This window comes from Momordica charantia (genome assembly GCF_013281855.1).
Source record: "Momordica charantia cultivar OHB3-1 chromosome 8 unlocalized genomic scaffold, Mcharantia_2.0 BLBB01000008.1, whole genome shotgun sequence".
NCBI classification, from domain to species: Eukaryota; Viridiplantae; Streptophyta; class Magnoliopsida; order Cucurbitales; family Cucurbitaceae; genus Momordica; species Momordica charantia.
Window position 1 is genome coordinate 10,907,933 of NW_028275166.1, and position 18,896 is coordinate 10,926,828.

Sequence of the window (18,896 nt, forward strand, 5' to 3'; positions counted from 1 at the left end):
TCCAATCCCACTTGCATCACATTCAATTTCAAAAGTCAAATCAAAGTTCGGTAAAGCAAGTAGAGGAGCATTGCACAACTTATCCTTTAAAACATTAAAAGCATGCTCTTGGGATGTACCCCAAACAAAAGGAACATTTTTCTTTACCAATTCATTTAGAGGTGAAGCTAGGGTGCTAAAGTCCTTAATAAAACGCCGATAAAAGCTAGCTAGCCCATGAAAACTTCGAACCTCCCCAACATTCGTGGGAGTTGGCCATTCGCTAATAGCCTTAACTTTCTCACTATCCACCTCAACTCCTCGACTAGACACAATGAAACCAAGAAAATTAACCCTTTCCATGAAAAAATTACATTTCTTTAGGTTAGCATACAATTTCTCGTTTCTAAGTGTAGTTAGAACAGCACGCACATGCATTACATGATCTTCCAAAGACTTCGAATACACAAGTATATCATCAAAATAAACAACCACAAATTTCCCAAATATTCACGCAATACATGGTTCATCAACCTCATGAAAGTACTAGGAGCATTAGTTAAACCAAAAGGCATAACAAGCCACTCATACAATCCATATTTGGTCTTAAATGCAGTTTTCCATTCATCTCCAACATTCATACGAATTTGATGATACCCAGATTTCAAATCAATCTTAGTAAAGAGACTACAGCCATGCAATTCATCTAACATATCATCTAACCTAGGAATAGGATGACGATATTTAACAGTGATCTTATTAATGGCCCTACAGTCTACACACATTCTCCAAGTTCCATCTTTTTTAGGCACTAAAATAACAGGCACACTACAAGGACTAAGGCTTTCGCGTACATACCCATGAGCTAACAATTCATCCACTTGCCTTTGAATTTCTTTGGCTTCAGTAGGATTAGTCCTATAAGCTGGTCGGTTAGGTAGGTAGCACCTGGAATGAAGTCAATCTTATGCTCGATGCCACGAAGTGGTGGCAATTCCTTGGGCATCTCCTCGGGAAACAAGTCCTCAAATTCCTGTAAAAGAGAACAAAAATACTAGGCAAGGAGGTGTTAAGCTCGTTAGTAAGAAAACAAGACCCTTTGTACAAAGTACAAGAACAGTCCGTTTCGCCATTAAAAAATTCCTAACCTCACTTGAACTAGCATACAAGCTCACCGTTTTGGCTTTTCTCTCATTTTTCCCACTAGGCTGATTGCTACTTACTACTCCCTTGCTTTTCACTCAAACTTTTTTTTTCTCTCAACTCATTTTCTTTTGTTTCTTTTTCACTTTTTGCTTTTGCATCAGCCTCTTGCCTCTTCTTTTCAAGTTTGCATTGATCAACATGCACATCTTTTGGTGACAAAGGTACAAGAGTAGTTTTTCTCCATGATGAGTAAAAGAATAGCGATTGGCATACCCATCATACATTACCCGACGGTCAAATTGCCAAGTCTACCCAACAATATATCCCCGGCATGCATAGGTACAACATCACACAAAACATCATCAACATATTTTCCAATAGCAAAAGAAACAAGAGCTTGTCTACTCACCTTTACCTCCCCACAATCACTCAACCATTGAAGTTTATATGTCTAGGATGTGGTTTTGTCTCTAAGTAAGCCTCTTGACCAGAATAGAACTTACAACGTTGGTACAACTACCACTATCAATAATCACACTACAAGGCACAGTTTGGACAAGACACCTAGTGTGAAATAAGTTCTCTCGTTGGTCTAGGCCATCCTCCTTAATTTGAGTACTGAGAGCTCTCCTAGTGACTAAGGACATATGTGTAGGGTCCTCTTCACTATACTCCTCACTCTCACATTCACCATTGTCGTCCTCTTCTACCTCATCTTCCTTCTCATCTTCTGTTACAAACTCTCCTTCTCTAATTATCATAGTTCTTCTATTAGGGCAGTCTCGACTGTAATGTCCTACTCCTTGACATTTCCAGCATTTAATATCCCGATTCCTCACATTAGGTTCATCAACTTTCTCTTTCCCCTTCTTGGAACTCTCTCCTTTCTCAAACTTTTCTTTTGGTTTCTCTCATATGCCTCTCGATTTCTAAGTTTAGAATCAGCACTCTTACTATCCGTTTTCCATGTAGAAGATGAATGGGAAAGGGCTTAGTAGAATACCTTTTAGATCGCCTTTGGAGCTGCTTCTCAATTTGATGGCAAGGTGCAACATCTCTTCGATGTTAAAGTAAGGTTGTAGATCAACCTTATCCGCAATCTCCTTGTTTAAGCCATTAAGAAACCGTGCCATGAGATTCTCCATGTCCTCTTCAAGATCCAGCCGATTCATCAACGTATCCATCTCCTTGTAATAGTCCTCCACAGACTTACTACCTTGTCTCAACACTTGGAGCTTTTGCGCTGTGTCCCTGTGGAAATGTCTAGGAACAAATCGCCTCCTCAACAACTCCTTGAACTCATACCATGAATCGATTGGCGCCTCAAGGTTTCGTCTCCTAATTGACATTAATTTGTCCCACCATGTTACTGCATAATCTTTGAATTGAGCAAGACATAGTCGTACCTTCTTTTCTTCACTGAATTATGGCAATCAAACACGAACTCCACTTCTTTCTCCCATTGAATGTACGCTTCCGGATCAGTCTTACCATAGAACTTCGGAAGTTTTAATTTGATGTTTCCAAGTTTCGATCAACTTGAGCATTCGCTCGTGGGGCTCTTTGGAAATTATGATAGCCTCTTCCCCGGCCTCTCCCTCGATCTAAGCCACGACCAACGTGTCTATCACCCCCTCTTGGACCCGCTAAAACTGTAGCCTGATCGTCCTCCCAATGATCGGATCCATCACCTTCATACTCATCCTCATCCATAACACGTGGTGGTGGAGGTGGTGGAACTCTCTCCTGAGCTTGGTTTTGAGTCTCTAACCTTCCTATCCGTTCTGTCAATGCCTCCATGCTACGAATCATTCGTTCAACAGTTCCTTCTAGCGCCTCTCTCCTCCGGGCATCAGAAATATTGCCTTCATCTCCAAGATTAGCCATGCTGTAAAAACAAAATAGAGTGACAAGAAATGGACCTCACAAGCACTCCCTCACTAATTCACTCGTTAGTGAAGTTCACTCGTGTTTAAACCCTCAACACTCAAAATATGTATCGCTCCCTTACAATCTCTCCCTCACAACTTAGTACACTCTTATGCACTTCAAACAAATCGGTAAGTGAGTCTAGCAAAGTTAAAAGCTATGTGCATTTCAAGTGGTTTAGACAGCACATAAGAACTCAAACAAGAGTGTGATTTTGGGAGTAACCCGAATAACAACAAAGAAACAAGTTAAGAAAAAAAATAATGGACAGAGTTATAATGGAAGCTAGAAAGAAACAAAGTAGAGTTAAAGATAAAGATGGTTGGGAATTAAGCAACAAGGAAGTAGCATGAGATTTCAATGCAAGGCTACACAAAGAAGTAATGACAAATGGGGTCTTCTATGTTTTTTTTTCTTCTTTCTTTCGTTTTTTTTTTTTTTTCAGTTATGGATCAGCAAAAGCACAATAATGCTAACAATAAATGCTTTCACGTTCAGTTTTTTTTTTTTTTTTTTTTATAAATCAATCAGCAAAGTGCACGAATTTCACCACTAAGAAAGTCGAATCATAAGACTTCAAAGAAGACAGATTTGTAGATAAGATCCAGATCTATAATAATGCAGAAGACGAAAATTGGAAAAGATGAATGGAATTGATACTTTTTTTTGTAATTTTTTTGACAGAATGCATATGCTTAGATATAATAAAACATAAGCAAGGAACACAGAATTCAAAGAGATAAATGCAAGGAAACATATATCCGATCAAAGAGCCTAATGCTCTGATACCAAAATGTTAAGAAACCCTTGAGAGTTGGATCTAAGAACCTTGCTAACGAACAAGACCCATAGAACTCAATCCCAAAAACCCCGAAAACAAGTATGGAATCAACCCAAGGAAAAGTTTTAGAACGGATTACCTTGATGATCAATATCAAGAGTAGAGAAAACTTGTTTCTAAACTCGTGATTCGAATCACTCCACAAGAGGTATGATCAACACCGCTTGAATGATCCTAAGATGCAAATTCTAAAGACACAAGAAATTGCACAAGAAATGGGAGATAAATCTCTCAACCAAGCTAATGAGAAAACTCACTTTTCATTCAACTTCAAATTGTGTTACAACAAGACATCTCAAGGCTATATATAGCCATCCTAACAAGCCATATGAAAAGTCTTAAGCAAATGAAAAGACTTGTAACTTACAAGAAATGAAAAGACTTGTAAATGAAAAGACATAACTTACGAGAAATGAAAAGACAAGCAAATGAAAAGGTTAAGAACATGGAAAGCCAACCAAAATAATTGCAATCCCGTCCATAATGAGGGATGTGAGTGTTTGACTTGGTTTTTGAATTGAATGAGTTGACTTTGACTTGTCTTGATGGAGTTGACTTTGACCTTGACCAAGTGGACTTTAACTTGCCATAAAAACACTTAAAAATGCATAACTTGCACCAAATTGAAGTGCATAGTTCTAACTTCTTGCACATCTTCCTTTTATTTCTCTTGTCGAGTTCAAGAACGCTTGGACACGAAGTAGCAAAGCTTGTTGAAGTTTCCTAGCTCTCGATCTTGTAATCGGTCCATGAGGCATAACAACGGTAGCTCCTTGGTTCATATCAAATTTCCCTACCAAAAGTCTTTATTTAAATAAATAAATTCTTAAAATTACTGCCATGAGAATAATTCAACAGGAAATTTCTAATGAAAACTAATATTTTAACTTAGTTTTGAGATTTGAGAGTCTAATAAATATTTATATTCTAACCTAAATATCTCATAAAAAGAATTTGTCCAAATGAGGGTTTTAATTTTTTTATAATATAACTGCAGAATGGATAGCTATCTTATCGAGTATGACTCATCCTACACTATCAAAATATACACACACACATATACATGAGCACAAGCACTTACTCAATCTTAATTATTCAATATTATTAATATGTGACATATAGGTGCATAATAATCTTACGGAAAAATAGTTTTAAATAGTTTATAAACTCAATTGATTGTTAGCTAATCTAACAAAAAGATGATGTTGCTAACATACTTTCTAGTTTCTAATTTTTTTAAAATATAAGTGTTTGGTAACTGTTTCTGTTACTCATAATTTTTAAAATTGTATAAAAAGTTTGGAAACAACAAAATAAAGTCTCTTGTTTCTGTTTTTTTTTTTTTATCTAAAACATAAATAAAGACAGTATTTTATCATTTAATTCAATGAAAACAAGAGTTGTGTACCGTTTGACTACTTTCAAGTATTTGTTTGGTAGAATCTACATTTTATAATTTCTTTTTTAAGATACAACATACAAATTCTATCAATAAATATATTAATATATTTATTAACTTAAGTATATTAAGATCCTAAAACTCAACATATATTTTAATTGGTTAAATTTACAAAGTTACACATTTGTAACTTTATATGTGTTAAAGTTACATATGTAATATATGTAAAAAGGTTACATGTGTTTAAGGTAATTGTGAGATGTTGCATGTTTGGACAATTATATATAGTTGTAGTTTTCCTCATTTGAGATATCAAACTTTCTCATTTGAGTTACTCCTCCTATCACAAGAATTCTCTCTTCTTTTTGAGTTGTTATTCTTGTTTGTGTTGAGAGCAGGTATCTAAAAATTCTGTCAGATCCGAATAATTCGAGGTTGCTATTCTACCGGAGTTAGTCATTGTATCCTACTTGGGACGATCGAGATAGTTTGCTAGCAACTTAAGCAGAGCGAAAAATTGTTTTCATGTCAGCACTATTGAGGCATACCTCCGCAATATTTATCAATCGTGCCCTCACTACATGTTGAAGAGGTGAGTAAGGGGTAGCTTCTTTCTCAACCTTACCCGCTTCTTGGGATGATGTATGTGCTATGATCCATCAGATTATTTTGATTCGATTTTCGGTGCGTTGTTTTTTCAGCGAATAAAAGAAACCGCTGATTCCACAGTTCCTTCATCAAATTTGGGTGCGTTTGAAAGAGCTGCTTCCCCTGCTGATATGATAGGTGACTCAATGGATACTACTAAAAAATTTCTCATAGTTTCTCATGGAAGGAAATGAGATTTTTGAGAAAAGGGGTTGGGAACCATCGAAAGACTAGCAACCTGACAGTCCTAAGCAACCTGGAACCAACAACGTTACATATACCATACTGCTATAGAAGACATGAATACCAGTTAGACTACGGGACGCGTACACCCGCAATTGAAGTTTTGACGTTCATCAAGTTGTCAGAATATGTATTGTTTGCGTAGCCAACTACGTTGTAATCTGTTTGTCAATGCTACACAGTTTATACATACATCCTATATTTACCCAACATCTATCGTCAAAAAGTTGAAAGTTCTAATCACAATCCCGATGTCCTTCTCCTGTCTTGGATTGGAAAAAAATTTCAATATTTTTTAAAACATATATAAAATTATTTTCATATTCTATACCAAACTTGACCTAATTTGCCCCCATTAACTTTTAATGGAAGGAGATTAGCACTAGTTATTTGAGGGAAAATTTTAATACAAAAATAAATTTCAAATATCAAAAAAAAAAAGAAAAAAAGAATAGTGGTTTAATTAACATTCAAATCAATACACGTGAACTTTGACCTAAAAGAGCGTAACATTCTTGGACTCTCAACTTACAATAATCGTAAATTTTGTCGCAATATTTGCCATTTTCAAATTTCTAACCAAGAACCGTGGGGACAATGTTTATTAAATTTTTCTCACCAGAAAGACGATTATTTATTATAAAACTTATTTGTTTGATTAAAACATTTTTCTCACCAGAAAGACTATTATTTATTATAAAACTTATTTGTTTAATTAAGTTTCATAAGTAACCTTTCTGTTATTTTCTTTCTTGTTTCAGTTTCTTATTTTTAATAAAGAAAAATTAATTGCATGACTCCGACATCTATAAATTCAAGTATGATAAAATAATTTTTTATTTATGTTTTGAAACAAATTGAAAATGAGAACAAAAAGAAAGAAACTTGTTTTGGTTGTTTCCGAAATGTCTAATATACTTTTGAGAATGCTTTCAAAGAAGGAAAAACAAGATATATAGTTAGTTGTAAAATACTTAGATTTCTTAATAAAATTGTAAATAAAAAACAAAAAATAATAATGTTACTAAACCAACGCGATTTTCCGATTCCAAAATTGCCTTGTTTTCTTGTTCACCAAATTGTACACCCATCTTCAAGAAGTTCATGACACCTAATTCACGAAGCTTACGACACCTATACAAAACTCATGTAGGTGTTAGCTTTGCTTCCCAAGTCCTCATAGCCAGCTATAAGTAGATAAAGGTTTATTGTTTGCAATTGATGGAAGAAATCAAAGCAAATCTTAGGAAAAACTTCTATGTTCTCCCCCATAAATCCAGAAGGAATTTTTATGGACCCGTTTAGTAATGTTCTCGTTTTATTTTTTTTCGAGTACTTGTTTCTCGAAATAAAATAGAAAGAAAAATATGTTTGATAATTATATCCTATTTATTGTTTATATTTCTATTTTTTTTCAGTTCAGTATGGTGGAATTCGAATCCATGACCTATTGACTGAGAATTTATACATTAACTCAGGTTTGCTTATTTTTATTTTTAGTTAAATATAATATAAAAGGATATAAAATATACTCTGAGAATATAATTTATTAAATAAAATAAATTTTACCATATAAATTTCAAAGTATAAATTATTAGCTTTAAATAAATAATAAAAATTTGTAAAATATATAAATTATTAAAATCTTTTTAATTTAAAATATTTTGTATTGTTGTTCCTCTTTTATTCTCTCAATTTCACAACATTATCAACTTTTTTATCGAATAAGAAAACGTTTATTCAATTAAAATAAAATTGAAAGATGAAAATGTCAGTGCATATGGTTATAAAAAACAAAGATTCACCCAATAATTTAATTAAAGCAAAGCAGCAATGATCTTACCTCCGCTCCACTTTCAGATTTTCTGCAATAAATTTTGATAATCCTGCAGCGGTTCACGTGAATCCGAAGAAGAAGAAGAACAGAGCCTTCCTTTCAGTGCCTCAATTGGAGATCATGAAGATTCAAATGGCTTTTACTGTAGCTTGGATTCTGCTTTCCGCGGCATGGATTTCAATGGCCGATTCGAGAGCTTGCGATTTTCCGGCAATTTACAACTTCGGCGATTCGAATTCAGACACCGGCGGAATCTCGGCGGCATTTTACCCGACCATACTGCCCTGCGGCGAGACGTTCTTCCACAAAGCCGCCGGACGAGGCTGCGATGGCCGCCACATAATCGATTTCATTGGTTAACTTCAATTTCTCTGTTCCATTTTTTCTCATCCAAAATAAAAAAATCTGCATCGACATTCCGTTTATTTCGATTCTGCTGATGAAATTGAGTTGAATCTGCAGCGAATCATCTCGAATTGCCCTACCTAAGCGCGTACCTCAATTCGATCGGAGCGAACTTCCGCCACGGCGCGAACTTCGCGACCGGTGGATCGACGATTCGGCGTCAGAACGAATCGGTGTTCTTGAACGGAGCGAGTCCGTTCTCGCTCGATATTCAAGTCGTGCAGTTTCGTCAGTTCAAGAATCGTACCATCGATCTCTACCGCGAAGGTTTTGTTGAAATTTTTGGTTGAATCGTGGAGATTTCTTCTTCTGTTTGTAATTGTGGTGTTACGAACTTGCAGCGACTGCGGAGAAATCCATTAGAAGCACTCTCCCCGTACCGGAAGATTTCTCGAAGGCTCTTTTCACCATGGATATCGGCCAGAACGATCTGGTCGCCGGATTCCGGAAAATGACGAACGAACAACTTCGATCGGTGATTCCGGATATAATCGGAGAATTTGCAACCGCTGTCGAAGTAAGTCGATTTCTATCAATCGTATTACGATTTCCGCACTCTGAAATTTGTTGACCAGAGAAAATGAGGCGCAATATTTGAAAATTTAGACGTTCTTTTGTTTAATACACCATATTCTGGGATTCGAAACCACGACCTTACCTTAACGTTTGGGAAGTTGTTTGTTTCTTTCTAATTTCTAATTTAACTTTTGAAAAAAAGAAGTATTTGGTAACTTATCCTATTTCATTTTTATGAAATGTTTCAGATTTTTTTTTTCCAAAGACTTTCTTGTTTTTAATGTTTTTTCAAAATATTATTTTTGTCTGGTAATAATAAATATAAAAAACTAAATATAACATAAAAATTTGGAAAAGTTAATTTTCATGTTAAAACTTTACTTTTTTAAATTTAAAATTTTAGTGAACACAAAAATTAAAAAGGGTCTTTTTTTTTTTTTTTTTTTTTTACGAAAAAGTTAAGTGCAATTATGTTGAAAAGAAGAGGAAATAATAGAAAACTCGAAAGCAAGTTACCAAGTAAATCCTTAATTATACTTTTAACTTTTCTATAGGTTTATAGTTCATAAACTATCATCTCCATCAATCTCGAAACTTACCTAATCTTCATTGATTTACGAAAATTTTTGTACATGATATATGAGAAATTGGTACTTTTATCTTGGACCCACAAAGTAGAGATGAGCCAAATTTTAACGAGTTGAAACATAGGTAATTTCCAATATTATCTTGTGAGGATGTGAGAGTTTCTACTTATGATTTAGTAGAGTTATGATTTAACAGAGATGTCTTAACTACTAAATCATTCTCATGTTCACCAATGAATTTTCCTATAGAGTGAAAGTTTGGATTTTGCCATAGATTTGTTTTACGAAATTTTGAATTTTTAACTCGAAGTGATTTAACGTCTTCTTACTCAATTGACCCACGTGTATACTGTTGTATTCTTAAAAATAAAAAAGAACTATTTCTTTTACATATTTTTAGACTATTCTTTAAAATGGATATCATGTTCAATAATCAATATGTATAGTCTCAATAAGCACAATAAAAATGTATTTTTTAGTACAGCAACATGTATGGCGAGGAGTACTTAAAAAAAATTGTGGGGTGGGGATTTTACTACAAATTTAACAAAAAAAAAAAAAAATTAATCAAGGAAATAATATTAACATAAATATATGGAGATGCAGGGTATCGATCCCCATACCTCTCGCATGCTAAGCGAGCGCTCTACCATATGAGCTACATCCCCTTAATGTTAAAATGGCTTGTATTTTGTATTAAGTTAATAACAAATAACCTATAACTTTTCGCTCTTAAATATATACTTTAATCAAACAAGCATATATGTTAATATTATTTTTTTATAGTATAGTAAAATAATGGATGTTTTATCTCAGAAATATTTTTTTTAATATTTATTTTGTAAAGCTAAGTCAAGTTTCAATTAGATCAATTTATTCGATTTGGAGTCCCTTTGATAGGATCTATATAAAGAGGGGGCGAGGGCATTTTGGGTACACAACAGTGGGCCCATTGGCTGCATTCCGGTGGCGATTCGTAGTTCAGTTCCGGGGGACCTTGACAAGAACGGCTGCGTCAAGTACCAAAACGACGCCGCTGCGGAGTTCAACACACAGCTCAAAGAACGACTCCTCCAACTCAGAGCAAATCTCTCCGATGTTTCTCTCGTATATGTGGATGTGTTTGCAGCTAAGACCAAACTCATCTCTAATGCAAAGGAGGAAGGTAAAAATATAAGCCAAAAAAAAAAAACTATTTTGGTTGACATAATTTTTGGCCCATTTTTAATAAATTTTTATACATAACCGATATTTTTTAATACAAATTTATAGTTATATTTCAAAATTATTATTATAATAAGTAAATTAGATAAAAATAAAAATGAATGAGTCAAAATGTGTGGGGATCAAAATAAATATTTTAAAAGCATTAAGTCTAAAATGGACAAAATTTTGAGGTGGGAACCAAAGTTGCGATTAAGAAATTTAAATCTATGAGCAAAATTCAACAATTTTCTGTCCAAACTCATTATCTTTGCCCAAACGTTTACCTTATTTCCTAAATTTTCTTTTATCAAACTTAAAGCTTCAAACCATAATACAATAAACAATAAGCCAAATTAACCTCCAATCCTACCCTATAAATGATATTTTGAAAAAGTAAAACCAAGCTCAAAAACTATAGGGCTAAAATGGCAATACAACTCTCTTTATTATTATTTTTTTTTTGTAAGAATTTATTAAAGTTCATATGTATCTAATCAGGGTTTAGGGAGACGGGGGCAATATGTTGTGGGTATCACGAGGGCTATAATCACGTGTGGTGCGGGAACAGAGCAGTCATAAACGGCAGCGACGTGTACGCTGGATCTTGTCCTGATCCTTCCAAATTTATCAGCTGGGATGGGGTCCACTATACGGAAGCTGCAAACCGTTGGATCGCCGATCGGATTCTCCACGGCTATTTTTCGGACCCACAAGTTCCCATCACACACGCTTGCCGTAGATTTTCAGAAGGCTGATTGGATTTCAACGGCTGTGATTAGTTGACACAGTCTCGTTTTTTTAGTATAAGATATGAGCTGAAAGCGGAACTCCTGAATTAGTCGAGATAGGTGTCTAAATTGGTTAAAGGTTAAGACTTGCTTCATAACAAATTAAATGGAGACTAATAAAATATTGGTTAAAATACTGCTTTGGTCTTTGACTTTCTGACTTAATTCATTTTGATTTGTGTAAATTTAACTTTGTTGATATTAGTTTCTATATTCTTGAAATTCGTTGTGAATATATATACTTTAAAAAAGTGATCGTTTCGGTCTCTTAATTTATTTTTAATATGACTTTTTCTATCATGGTTAAATACAACACTACACTCAATATAATTTTTGAAACGTAGCTATACTTTATATTAAAAGATTTATATTATGTGTAGAATTTGTATTAAAAATTTGTAAATAATAATCAAAATTATCATTTTTTTAAAATACCATGACAAAAACTAACCTTTTAAAATGGACTAGAATGACAAAAGTCAAAATCAACATTTAAAAAATGCAAGACCCAAAATCAATAAAAGTTGAAATTAACCTCACCAAAATAGTATTTTAACTTGAAAATTTTTAATTAATTATTTTGAAGTCATTGTTGAAGATAAATGACTTTAATATATCTTCATATATATACTTTATCTCTCTGCTTTACCGACTTAGACATGTTTTTCTTCTCACATAATAGTTTTTTTTTGTTAAAAACATTTTTGGTAGTTGTACTTAGAATAATTCATTTCTTATAATAATTTACTTAACAATTTAGTCATTGTAATTTAAATTTGTTATAATTTAGTGTCTATCTGAAAGATGTTGCTAAGGTATAATAGAATTTTCTATATATGATCGTCAAATGTATTTATAAACTACCGAATTTAAATTGTTACAATAATAAAAAACGATACTTAATTTTGATGAGATTTTTCATGGTAAGAATAAATTATTACAAAATTTTAAACTACAATGACTATATTATTACATACTAGTTCATGGACTAAATTGATACCAATTTAAAAGTAGATTGACCAAAATCGTTACATCAACTAAAACATATATGGACCAAAAATGTCTTTAACATAGTTTTTCTATATTCGTGTAAAGTTCTAAACTTGCTACTATATTTAAGAATACATATTTTATTTTACCATTTACGTAATTTTCTATTTTTTCAATTATTTAATATTATGTTTTATCTCTTAACTCTAGATATAAATCATTTTAATCTGCCATTATTTTTGGTTAGATTATTATTAATGCTCATTTATTGGCATTTGCCAGATAGGTGTTAGTGGTGCTATGTACGTCTTCGTTAGTACGGGTGTAGTGCTCCGTCGAATGCACTGCAATGCTTAAGTTAAAATTCAAAATGAAAGCGAACGAGTATGAAGCAAATAGAGTAGAGTAGAAGAATAGTAATATAGATTATGTTTGAGAGTGTGTCAAATACTCACGAGGAGCTGTTTAGAGGGGACCGACCTTACCTTAATTATGATTTTTTCTTTTGCACAATGGTAGTTGATCCACAAGTATTTTTTAAATACATAATATGTAGAAAAACTCAGATTTTTTTTATATAAAGAATAAGTGCCTTGCTAAATTGACAAATAAGTCCTAAGTGATGAAAAATGTATTTTAACAAAAAATTTAAGACTTAAAAGTCAGCAGAAAATAATTGAGATAAAGAAACAGAAGTCTCACGTGACAGAGGCCAGGGGGATCCCCGTATTGTCCACAAAATGACAACGATGGTCCCCGTTTAATTATATCCATCACATGGTAAACGACATCGTTTTCCATTGCCCATTGCACCACAGGATTCTTCTCCTCGATTGGGCAACTCCATCACAGCCGCACAATCACGATCCAACGGTCCACGATCCTCGCTCTCAATTTCACTCCCACCGACTTTATAACAAGACGTCAAAAAGTTTTTATTCCCACGGAACAGATTACAGAAGCGCTGGCCATGGCCGCAAGGCTCCGAGAATGGCGCTTCTGATGTGAGAGAGAGAGAGAGAGAGAGAGAGAGAGAGAGAGAGAGAGAGAGAGAGAGAGAGGCAACTGTGGAGCACTCTTCGCATTGTGAAGTTTGAAAAAGCTTATTTCAGGACTCAGAATCTCGACATTTCCAATCCTCGAGGGAGTAACGAAGGAAGCAGTTGCAGAAGAAAAATGGAGTTTCCGGCGATGTTAGTGACTGCGATTTTCGTTTTACAGGTTGTGGTTGTGTCTTCCCAGCCGTGTGACTTTCCGGCGATTTTCAACTTCGGCGACTCGAACTCCGACACCGGCGGTATCTCCGCCGCATTCGAGCCGATTCGAGCGCCGTATGGAGAAGGATTCTTCCACAAGCCGTCTGGACGGGACAGCGACGGCCGTCTCATCATCGACTTCATCGGTAAGTGACGTAACATTCCGTCATTCTCCCTCACTTTCCGGCGAAGTTGTTGAAATTCACTTAGGGCTTCTGATTTTGCAGCCGAGATGTTGAGATTGCCGTACCTGAATGCTTACCTGAATTCGCTCGGCGCTAATTTCCGGTACGGCGCCAATTTTGCCACCGGCGGATCGACGGTGAGGAGGCAGAATGAAACCATTTTTGAATATGGAATAAGTCCATTTTCTCTCGACATTCAGGTTATCCAATTTGAACAGTTCAAAGCTCGCTCCATTGATCTCTACAACCAAGGTTTCAAAATGCCATGAATTAAAGCTTCACTTCATCCTAAATTTAGGCCATAAATATCTTCATATTCTTTTCAATTTAATTATAAATCTGGGTCCCTAAACTCTGGCTGCATTTACTCAGCCTTAAGTTTAAAAAAAAAAATCAATTAGGTCAGTAAAGCTTGAATTGTGATTATCATCGATGATAAGTAGATAGTAGAAATGAGTAGATATCTGGATAAGGTGTCGTGCAACTTATTCTCTTTTCGAAACATAGTTGAATTTTTGTAGTTTTAGATTTGTATCTAATAGGTGATTGGCCTATTAAATATTAAATATTTTTTAAAATTCATAGATTTATTAGACACCGAGTGAAAAGTCAAGATCCTAATATTTAGGAAATTGAATTTTGTGCTTACTTATAATTTGACTTAATTTTATTAAATTTTTGAACGTGTCAGTCATTATCCATTTATTTTTTCTCATTATATGTCATGATATGTCAAATAAACTAATGTTTGTCTTGGTGTCACATTGTCATTTTTTTTAGTACAATAAATGGGGCGGAGGATTCATGACCTTTTTAGTTAGAGATAGGTTCCAATTACGAGCTAAGCTCATGTTTACATGTCATATTGTCATTTAAATTTTATAGATCATGTTGTTTTATTTTGCCCAAATTATCTTTTTTCTTCTTCATCTGTATGTCACCATATGTCATATAAGCTAATGTTTGTCCAATGAGCATATTACATCCTTTTCAAAAAAAAAAAAATTAAATAAATAAAAAAAATAAAAAAGCATATTACATCATCATTTAGATGATAGAGTTAACCTACAGAGGAAACAATTCCAAGTTTGCAAATCTAATAGAAAATTTTGTAAGGATCAGAGACTAAATAACACGATCATCAAAGTTCAGATTAAATTCGTAATTTGACGTTTTCTCTTTTTATCTTGATTTATTTTATTTTATTAATTTTGTTGTTGATGATCATTATTAGCCAAGAATCCATCTGAGAGAGACAAACTTCCAAGACCAGAGGATTTCTCCAAAGCACTCTACACATTTGATATTGGGCAGAATGATCTTTCTGTTGGGTTTAGAAAGCTGAGCACTGATCAACTTCATGCTGCATTGCCTGACATTGTGAACCAGTTTGCCTCTGCAGTTCAAGTAACCAAAATTCTCTCCTCTTTCTCACTAAATTGTTTTCATCCCATTCTTATGTCATCTGATACATTTGAATAACATCCATTTGTTGATATCCTGTCTATATTATAGGCTTTTGGCTGTTTAGTTCAGATGTATTTTCTGAATTAGTGGTTTTTGAAAACTACTTTTCCAGTTTACAGAGTTGTTTAAAACTTACTCGAATTTCTTTCAAACAGTCCGTCGTAGAAAGAATTACAACTTCAACTGTGCTGGAAAACAGTCTTTTGCCATAAGAATGCAAGGGAAATGAGTTTTGGAAAAAAATTACTCCAACATGCTTTGAACTTAATATTGACTTTGGTTATAGGTTGGTTTGAATTAGGCTCGTTGGTTAGTTCTGGTTTTTAAAGCCTAAAACCAAATAATAGTCACCCAGTTCATTTTATATAGATTTTTGTTACGATTGCCCCTAACAGCCAGCCCCGTTGGTAACACCTATCAAAGAGGTCCCATGTTTAAACCTTCAGGCGATCTTAATACCAAAAAAATCCTTAATGTCTTCCGGATCCGAACTTTGGGACGGGTGCTGGTGTCCCAGATAAAGGGAAGTAAGCCAAAAGCTAAATAGCTTCAATTCCGGGTTATCAAAATATATATAGATTTTTGTTACGATTCGGTTTGCAAAAGGGTTTGGCAGCTTCTTCTTTTCTTTATTTCCCTAGACTTATATGGCCATCATTTTTGGCCAAAAACCGGTCTGGACTGAAATTAAAACAAGTTTCAAACTAATGAAGATCATAGTTTTGTTTTGTTTTGTTGTTATTTGTGAGAATGTTAGCGAAATTTGGCGGGATTTGATTAATTTCAGAGAATATACAAGCAAGGAGGGAGATCATTCTGGATACACAACACAGGTCCATTTGGTTGCCTTCCAGTGAACCAATTTTACATACTGAACCCTGCCCCTGGCTTCCTTGATGAGCATGGCTGCATCAAGGCGCAAAATGACATGTCTGTGGAGTTCAATAATCAGCTCAAAGCCAGATTGGTCAAGCTTAAGACAGAGCTCCCTGAAGCTGCCATTACCTATGTGGATGCTTATGCTGCCAAGTATGCCCTAATCAGCAATGGCAAAACTCAAGGTCAGTTCCATCCCTTTAATCATCATCACCATCCTCATCAACACTTGAAAGTATTGCATAAATTTTGTCTTGTTTTGTATCGAGGGAATAAAAGATTAAGAGTCCATTGCCTTGAACCGAGAGGATAGGAACGAAAGAGAAGTGTTTCTGTTGGTAGGCTCACCCATCATATTTTCCTTATGATGAACACGTGCTCATATAGGACATGATTGTGGTGTGTAGTTAGGTTAATTAGAACACGTCCTGAACTCTTTTGGAACGAGTTTTTCTTTTTTAGCTTGGGTTATTCTAATGATATTATGAGCGGTTGTCAATCTTGTGCTCGTATAGGACACAATTGTGCACAATCTATGTTGAAGCATCTCAACACTCTTGAAAATGGATGTATGCGATCGAACCCAAACAACTAGAAATAGATTAAAATATAAAAGATAGAAGAATAACTGTCCAGTAATTCGAGGTATTTGGACCCTTTCCTCTCTCGAATATTCTTACTCAAGCCTAAACCACACTAAACAATTGCATACCTCCATCCCTTCGCCCTCATTCTATTGATAACAAATTCTTATCAACCACCTCCCTAACTCATTACTATTATACCTTGATATCCTAATAATATTCCTAATTCTATCCGAATAGCATAAAAGGAAGACCCGAATAGCATAAAAGGAAGACTCTACCCATTACGGAAACAACAAACGAACTCTAAGAGGGTAGGATAGGAAACAGAACCGCCAAACTGTTGGGTGATGGTAGACTATACTCAAATTAGGTAAAAGAACCCTATGCTCCTGGTTAGTTCAGCTACATGTCTTTCTAAGTCCACATATATTCGAAATAACAACCGATTGATATGTATCTCCGAAACCGAACTTTCGCAGGGTTTCCCGACCCGCTCAAGGTGTGCTGTGGGTACCATGTGAGGTATGACCATGTGTGGTGTGGGACAAAAGCAAGCATTAATGGGAGGTTGGTGTATGGAGGTGCCTGTGAAAACAAAGCTCAGTTTGTGAGTTGGGATGGAGTCCATTATTCAGAGGCAGCTAATCACTTTGTTGCCAATCACATTCTCAATGGTTCTCTCTCAACCCCTCCTATTCCAATCACTCAAGCATGCCATAGGAGTTAAATTTATTAATATATATATATATATTAGGCAATATTGAAGTTCTATTACTAATATTGAGGACTTTTTTTTTTTTTTTTGTTAGGATTATATTATAAATTTAGTTTATGACTTGAAAGTGTTGGGTCTATTTATATTTTAGTTATGTTTTGAAATTTTGAATTATATTTCTATTTTGTTATTTAACAGTGATTTTACCTGGTTAGTGTCGCATATCACATTATTTTCTTAAAATATAATTTTAAGAAATATAAAATTAAAAGATTATATTTTTTAAATCAAGAAATTGGAACTTTCATTTACAAATAAAAATAGACATGCAAAAATGATGGTTTCAAATAGGTGATAAACTTAACTATTATTGATATAAATGAGAATTCAAACTCTCAATCTTTTTTTAATTGGGGATACTGATTGGGGATAAATGTCTTAATTAGTTGAGATGTGTTTAGGTTGACTAGTTGGCTTAATTAAATTAAAAAGAATTTCAATTTAAAAGAATGTTTATAGGTTAGAAATTATAAATGTTCTATTTTTTAATATCCGATAAAAAAAACAAAAAAACTTAAGTTTTTTAGGTCGGTGATGGGTAGGGTTCTCGGTTTCTCTCGTATAATATTGCCTTTGGCAAAAATCTATAATGAGTTTAATGAACATTTTAAGTTTACTTGAAAATAGCTTCATGTCTTGTTTTTAATTTTTTAAAAAATAATCTACTTAGAATCACAATTTCTTCCAGTTGCCTCTTTCATACCCTTTAAGAACACTCTTCCAAATTCTTAACCAAGTTTCTCCAACAAAAAAAATTTTGAAAGTGATATTTTTTTAATTAAATTATAAATTTAAATTTTTAAGCTTTGAATTATATATTTAATTAATTTTTAATTTTAGTTTAGCAAATATGACGGATGAGACTTTGATTTTAAGGGAAGTAATAGATGTTTTGGCGAGCTATATTCATGTTTAGCAAATAAATTTTGAATAAACTTTGGATATAATAATTTAACTCACCCAATCTTTTGTGGGTTCAACTCTTCAACCTGTTCAATTGTCCATGTTATATGTATCATGCTCAATGCTCAGCTACAGACATTTATCCAATAGAGACATCTTACATGAAGATTTTATCAATCCTATCACTAGTATATAACAAAAATTAAACTTAAAAAAAAAACATGCTAAAACCTTGTCCGATGACTATTTCATTTTTAGTTTTCTATTTTTAAAAATATAATTTGACTGGCTAACAATGTCATTAATATGTTTTAATTTCTCTTAAAAATACAT

General features: G+C 33.9%; 2 protein-coding genes across 2 annotated transcripts; both read left to right on the forward strand.

Moving 5' to 3' along the window:
* The first annotated feature begins 7,946 nt into the window (after window positions 1-7,946).
* LOC111019926 (GDSL esterase/lipase At5g14450-like) lies at window positions 7,947-11,660 on the forward strand. Its single transcript, XM_022296446.2, has 5 exons — window positions 7,947-8,377; window positions 8,485-8,694; window positions 8,769-8,944; window positions 10,431-10,695; window positions 11,235-11,660. The coding sequence occupies exons 1-5, from the start codon at window positions 8,143-8,145 to the stop codon at window positions 11,489-11,491; spliced, it is 1,143 nt and encodes a 380-aa protein (XP_022152138.1). The 5' UTR covers window positions 7,947-8,142; the 3' UTR covers window positions 11,492-11,660.
* Window positions 11,661-13,457: 1,797 nt separating this feature from the next.
* On the forward strand, window positions 13,458-17,774 carry LOC111019941 (GDSL esterase/lipase At5g14450). The gene is made up of 5 exons (XM_022296460.2): window positions 13,458-13,916; window positions 13,998-14,207; window positions 15,190-15,362; window positions 16,210-16,483; window positions 17,365-17,774. The coding sequence occupies exons 1-5, from the start codon at window positions 13,691-13,693 to the stop codon at window positions 17,610-17,612; spliced, it is 1,131 nt and encodes a 376-aa protein (XP_022152152.2). The 5' UTR covers window positions 13,458-13,690; the 3' UTR covers window positions 17,613-17,774.
* Window positions 17,775-18,896: the final 1,122 nt, after the last annotated feature.

What these genes read in the sequence shown, in the direction of transcription:
- LOC111019926 (XM_022296446.2), top strand. Translation starts at nt 8,143, where the DNA reads ATGAAGATTCAAATGGCTTTTACTGTAGCTTGGATTCTGCTTTCCGCG. An exon ending in CATCGATCTCTACCGCGAAG is followed by an intron (nt 8,695 to 8,768) that starts GTTTTGTTGAAA and finishes ACGAACTTGCAG; the next exon opens with CGACTGCGGAGAAATCCATT. An exon ending in AATTTGCAACCGCTGTCGAA is followed by an intron (nt 8,945 to 10,430) that starts GTAAGTCGATTT and finishes TCCCTTTGATAG; the next exon opens with GATCTATATAAAGAGGGGGC.
- LOC111019941 (XM_022296460.2), top strand. Translation starts at nt 13,691, where the DNA reads ATGGAGTTTCCGGCGATGTTAGTGACTGCGATTTTCGTTTTACAGGTT. An exon ending in AGTTTGCCTCTGCAGTTCAA is followed by an intron (nt 15,363 to 16,209) that starts GTAACCAAAATT and finishes GATTAATTTCAG; the next exon opens with AGAATATACAAGCAAGGAGG. An exon ending in CAGCAATGGCAAAACTCAAG is followed by an intron (nt 16,484 to 17,364) that starts GTCAGTTCCATC and finishes GAACTTTCGCAG; the next exon opens with GGTTTCCCGACCCGCTCAAG.